Source organism: Triticum urartu, chromosome 3 (assembly GCF_003073215.2).
Source record: "Triticum urartu cultivar G1812 chromosome 3, Tu2.1, whole genome shotgun sequence".
Lineage (NCBI taxonomy): Eukaryota > Viridiplantae > Streptophyta > Magnoliopsida > Poales > Poaceae > Triticum > Triticum urartu.
In genome coordinates, this window is record NC_053024.1 from 40,951,813 (window position 1) to 40,958,032 (window position 6,220).

The 6,220-nt window shown below is 46.7% G+C and overlaps 1 protein-coding gene across 2 annotated transcripts; it reads left to right on the plus strand.

The window, feature by feature from the left end:
* Nucleotides 1–1,801: 1,801 nt before the first annotated feature.
* LOC125542643 (receptor-like protein kinase FERONIA) lies at nt 1,802–5,917 on the plus strand. Of its 2 annotated transcripts, none has more exons than XM_048705757.1 (3): nt 1,802–2,002; nt 3,137–5,275; nt 5,449–5,917. In XM_048705757.1, the coding sequence occupies exons 1-2, from the start codon at nt 1,885–1,887 to the stop codon at nt 5,260–5,262; spliced, it is 2,244 nt and encodes a 747-aa protein (XP_048561714.1). In that variant the 5' UTR covers nt 1,802–1,884; the 3' UTR covers nt 5,263–5,275; nt 5,449–5,917. The 2 variants fall into 2 exon arrangements, with proteins under 2 accessions (XP_048561714.1, XP_048561713.1); XM_048705756.1 differs by having other exon boundaries at nt 1,803–2,002; nt 2,536–5,275.
* Nucleotides 5,918–6,220: the final 303 nt, after the last annotated feature.

Genomic DNA, 6,220 nt, shown 5'->3' on the forward strand with positions numbered 1-6,220 from the left:
TGCTGACGGAACTCATCCCCGAGCTTTGCTGGATCGGAGCCCGGGGATCGTCATTGAGCTGAACGTGTGCCAAGAACTCGGAGGTGCCGGAGTAACGGTGCTTGGATCGGTCGGATCGGGAAGACGTACGACTACTTCCTCTACGTTGTGTCAACGCTTCCGTTTCAGTCTACGAGGGTACGTAGACAACACTCTCCCCTCTCGTTGCTATGCATCACCATGATCTTGCGTGTGCGTAGGAAATTTTTTGAAATTACTACGTTGCCCAACAGCAACTGCCCGCATGTGGCCTTGCGGCCCTGCCAGGGCCTTCCGGCGAGGTGCCCGGTCAGTCCATGGCGCGGCCCGGCCTCCCACAGCTGGCCGAGCTCAAGACCGACCGGATCCACCCCAAATCTGGCCGGCGGGTGCGCACACCAGATGGCCGTGGTTGGGTAGCTCGGCGGCGCCGAGGGGAAGGGGCTGGGCGAGCTCGCGTCCGAACTGCACGGCTGTAATGGCAGCGGCGGCGGCGGCGGCGAGGGGAAGAGTGGGGACGAGTGGAGGGGGTGCGGCCGGAGGGAGGGAGGGGGCGGATAGCAAAAGGCCCGCCCTGTGCCACCGACGGGCGGGCCAGGGGAGGACACGCGCAGACGACCCACGCGTCCGCGTGGTGTCCGTTTCACCCCAAAAGCGGCACAAACTTGGGCCGTGAATTGATCGAAAGCAGACACAAAACGGACAAAAGTCCGTTTGCTCCCGTGCGCTGGGTTGCCTCGTTTGTCCGTTTTACCCCAAACGGACGGAGCCAGACAGGATAGGATCACGCGGTGGAGTTGGCCTTAAGTTTCAAGCCGTTAAGGCCAAAATGGATGCAGCTTAGGTTCAGTTCACCCCCACTGTCTCAGTTAACAGCTTCAAAGCAGATACAGAGTCCGGATCACGACGACGTGGTGGTCGGCCTCGAGATTTTTCGATCGACGACAAGGTGACTGGCACATTCCCTGCCTGAATCTCTGACACCAAACAGAATTGTCCAATTAGCATCCTTATTTTTGGTCTTCTCAACATGCTGATGCTTCTTTCGGCCTTTCACTTGTAGGGAAGATAACTCTTGTATCTCATATTTAATTAGTCTACAGTTACGTAGTGTCCTGGTGTTTGCTAGGAAGCTTCTCCACATGGAAAATCGAATGCGATTTGCAATAGAATCACAACCAAGCTGTTCCCTTGTGCCAAACTGGAACGAGGAATTAACATGGATCCAGTCGTCCAGCTAATCTCATCCATGGAATGGTAGCACAAAACGATGTCCTTATCCTGGCAGTAGCTTTCTATTCTCTTGGCTGGCTGACTGGTCACAAATTGCTCCACTTACTACATAGCATAAACAACCCTATGCTTTCATGGAACTACGACTTTCCAATGGACAATATACATGTTTAAGTTCAGTGATTTATGATCAGGGGTAGAGTAGCGTGATTAATCTGCACCATGCTGTTGTGATCTCGCCGAAATAACTAGTTAAATCTTTCCTTCTTTTGTCTGAATCGTTTGTGATTTTCTAGTATATTTCATGTTGTGGATGTGGCAAGTTTCTATGAAACATATATGTTCGGTTTGAAATAACATTATAAATGTTACACATTTGTATCTTTATAATAAAGTTTAATTCCCTGCAGTCGTGCTATGGCATGGAAAACCAGTAGGCCATTCTTGTGGGTGCCAAATGTATAGTCTTTTGGAGTGAAAAATCAAAGATGGTGAGATGATTGTTTGGCTTTGAACATGAGACCTTTCAACGTTACTCTTCGGTGCGCTGGCGGGCTGTTTATTTAGCATTCAGCATTACTCTTCGGTGTGGCATGTCACTTATATTTGCCCGCTAAGGCACACAGTGTGTGCATGCTCAATCTCTCGTCATTTTTGCCCACAAAAAGCGCTGTAACAGCTGCCGCTCATGCCTTCATCTCGTCCATGGCTTTGATCTCTCTTCCCACACAAGCTCGGCCTTCCTGTTCAGGTAACCATGCATCATTCCTCCTCCTCGTCCTTTTTGAGCTACTTTATCTCACTTGATTCAGTTGGATATGCTCTGTGTATCCGTCCTTGGGCTTGAACCTTTGAAGGATTCCGATATTTATAGTTTTCGCCCCAAATTTGGCCAATGGGTTCCCCTCAGTTTAGTTCTTTCATCCATGTTCCTTCCACTGTGTGTTTTGGAGTGGCTAAAATTGAGAGTTTCCTAGATTGTTTGATTCAGACTTTTAAAAGTATGTTCCCCAACCTAGCAAGAAGAGCAGACCATCTTTTTAGGGGAAACGTCAAAAATAAAAGGCAAGTTGTCCAAGCAGTTTTTGTCTGTTTATGTCTTCTGGTACAATTTCCAACTTTTGCTGATACCAGGAACTTCAATTTGCTAAAGTTCGTGCAATTATTAGTACTGTTCTCTTACTCAGACATGTGGATGTTCTGCCTTGCATCAATCAGCTATTGTTCATCTTGCCATGGTTTACTTTACTGAATTTGCTTCTTTTGTTTTTCCTGCTATTCCAGGTTCTGTGGCTCTCTAGGCACGTGTGTTCTTCACTAAACAATAGTAATATCCTAAGATCCTAAGTTTTTCTGACTGTTTCTTGCCCCAAATCTTATCAAGAAAATCACAATGTTCTTGCCCTATGCAACTGCCCCCTAGAGACGTCCTGTGGCAAGTTGATGTAATGGGGTCTCCAATTTTTTAATCCGGGCATGCCAACCATGGCAATGGCGTTCCCAACCCTACCAGTTACCCTCACATGCCTCACACTGTTAGCTCTCTTGTCGATTGTCATGGCAGCTGATAGCAACTCCACGGCCACTGGCCTCATTCTTCTAGATTGCGGAGCATCAAGCCCAAATGTTGATGATAGTGGTCGTATTTGGGATGGGGACGCCGGCTCCAAGTTCGCGCCATCAGTGAAAGGAGTTGCAGCCACTGCTTCATACCAACACCCTTCACTCCCCTCCTTGGTCCCTTATATTACTACACGCATCTTCACTTCAAATTACACCTATCACTTCCCTGTCAGTCCAGGCCGCCTGTTCTTACGCCTCTACTTCTATCCGATTGCTTATGCAAACTATGCTGTCTTAGATGCCTTCTTTGATGTCACGGCAGGAAATCTTGTACTCTTAAATGGCTTCAATGCTTCGCAAACTGCTCAGGCGATCAATTCTGCCTACCTTGTCCGTGAATTTTCAGTGAATGTTTCTTCAGGCAACTTGGACCTCACCTTTGCCCCATCGGCACATCAGAAAGGTTCTTATGCATTTATCAATGGCATTGAGATTGTGCCCACGCCTGACATATTCACAACAGCTGATACAAGAGAAGTCAACGCTAATGGCGTAATTCCAGTATCAATTCCCGCTGACACAGGCTTCCAGACTATGTACCGGCTCAATGTTGGGGGCGATGCCATTTTGCCGATATATGACTCGGGCTTTTACCGCTCATGGAACAGTGATTCCTCGTACTTATTTGGTGGCTCGGGAGTGACCGTCTCCAAAGATTTCAATTTGACCATTCAGTATACACCCACAGTGCCGAATTACACTGCGCCATTTGATGTCTACGCTACAGCTCGGTCAATGGGGCCAAATGCACAGGACAACCTGAACAACAACCTTACATGGATTTTACCCGTTGATGCAGGGTTCTCTTACCTCATAAGGTTCCATTTCTGTCAGATTAAGTATCCTATTACCAAGGTGAATCAGATGTCGTTCTTCATCTACATCAACAACCGGACAGCGCAGCAGCGAATGGATGTCATTGTCTGGAGCGGAGGAATCGGTAGAACAGCATACAAAGACTATGCTATCATGGCTATTGGTTCAGGTCAGGTGGACATGTGGATTGCGCTTCACCCTGATCTTGAAAGTCAACCAGAGTATTTTGATGCAATACTGAATGGTCTTGAGGTCTTCAAGTTACAGGGTTACAGATCGAACAATCTTGCTGGGCTCAGTCCTCCACTTCCACAAAAGCCTGACGTAGATCCTAGTAGGCTACCTAGTGTTGGAAGAAAATCCAAAGGTGGCAAACTAGCAGCCGTTGGTGGAACTACCGGCGGTTTTGCTTTCATGTTGATTGCCCTTACCATCACGTGTGTTACCTGCAGGCAGAAGAAGGTAGCGAAGAGTTCTTACAAGACTGACTGTCCACATCTCAATCGTCTCACTGAATGCAGAAAATCCACATGTGATCTCGTCTGTCGCTTCACATTTGCAGAAATTCAACTTGTCACCAAAGACTTCGATGAAGCATTCATCATCGGCAGAGGTGGTTTTGGGAATGTCTACAGCGGCGAGATCGACGGAGGGACAAAAGTCGCAATCAAGCGATTCAACCAGAAATCTCAACAAGGCTTTCATGAGTTCCAGACTGAAATCGAGATGTTGTGCAACTTCCGACATCGCCACCTTGTGTCTCTGATTGGCTACTGCGAGGAGAAGAATGAGATGATTCTGGTATATGATTACATGGCTCATGGAACATTGCGTGAGCATCTATACAACACCAGAAACCCACCACTGTCGTGGCAGCAGCGCCTTGAGATTTGCATCGGTGCAGCCCGAGGACTGCATTACCTCCACACTGGTGCAGAGCAAGGAATCATCCACCGTGACGTTAAGACTACCAACATCCTGTTGGATGATAGGTTCATGGCAAAGGTTTCCGACTTTGGTCTGTCTAAGGCTAGTCCAGACATTGACAACACCCACATGAGCACCGCTGTAAAAGGCACCTTTGGATATCTTGATCCGGAGTACTTCCGGCTGCAGCGTCTCACCAAAAAATCAGATGTGTACTCTTTCGGGGTCGTGTTGTTTGAGACCCTGTGTGCACGCCCTGTGATAAACACCAAGCTCCCCGAGGAGCAAGTGAGCTTGCGTGACTGGGCGCTATCTTGCCGAAAGAAAGGTGCACTCGAGGAGATCATCGACCCCCGTGTTAAGGAGGAAATCACCCTTGAGTGCTTCAGGATATTTGCAGAGATAGCGGAGAAATGTGTTGCTGATCGCAGCATAGATAGGCCATCAATGGGTGATGTACTCTGGAACCTTGAGGTCGCACTCCAGGTGCAGGATAGTGCAAGCTACAACAGCAGCTGTGCCGAGAGTGCGTCATCTCTTCAGATCACCGCGGTGGATTCAGACAGACCATCTACCAACTCAACAATTAGCGTTGCAGCACAGGAAGCCATATTTTCAGATATTGCACATCCAGAAGGCCGATAAAAGCAAACTGCAGGTCAGTATTTATTTTGTTTACAAGTTCATACAACTGATATTCTATTAGCTAGTCAACCTATATATTCAACATACTATCTTTGTTCTGGTGAGCTTGCATAATACTGTCAGTTAATTTAGTTTCCTTGTATTAGATTTTTCTCTCTGTCACTGACATTTCAAGATATGCCCCAGGTTGCTATTTTGTTATTCTGCTACAAGGTTGTTCAGTGCCTCAGTTATCTTGATGCAGCAGTATTAACTACAGCTATCAAGGATAAAGGAAGGATCCACAATAGACATCTTACCTGATTTTAAGCACTCTCCCTTCTCCGAGTCAATGAAGAACTCATCAACAGTGTAATCAATCTAATTGGGGTGCCCAGTTGATATCTAGTGTCACCCTTTCTGATTCTCAGCGTCTTATCCAGCTTGTTGAGAGGCCGCGTTTGCGATGACATGGCCAAGAAGCCGACGACGCCACTGAGGCACCATAGCCTCATCGGTGCTATGCGTCGCCAGGTATATGGAGCTAGTGGGGCCAGAATTACAGAGTGAATGGTAGACTTACGTTTTTTTAGATAGTATGCTTATTCCACAAAAATTCTAAGAATTGATTAATTCAATGCGCACCTACTCTCAAACTTTTTTACATTCAGTCAAACATTTTGTTCACCCATTCATTTTACATAATCTTGCAACTTTCGCATATTCTGTAATCATCGATTTTGCACTCGCATATTCATGTGTTTTCTTTATTGCTATGTTTTTAACTTTTTATTCATGTGACCCAATCACACCTGAAACTAAAATATACAGTTTGCACTTCCTGGAGTCCTCCAGCGAGCTGGTACAGTTTTTCGGTGTACCAGCACTTTTTAACTGTACTTATGGTAGCTACAGATATTGATTGTTTTGGAGTTTCTATTTGGTAAAAAGTTGTTTTTCCTTGGTCCAAGATCTTGGG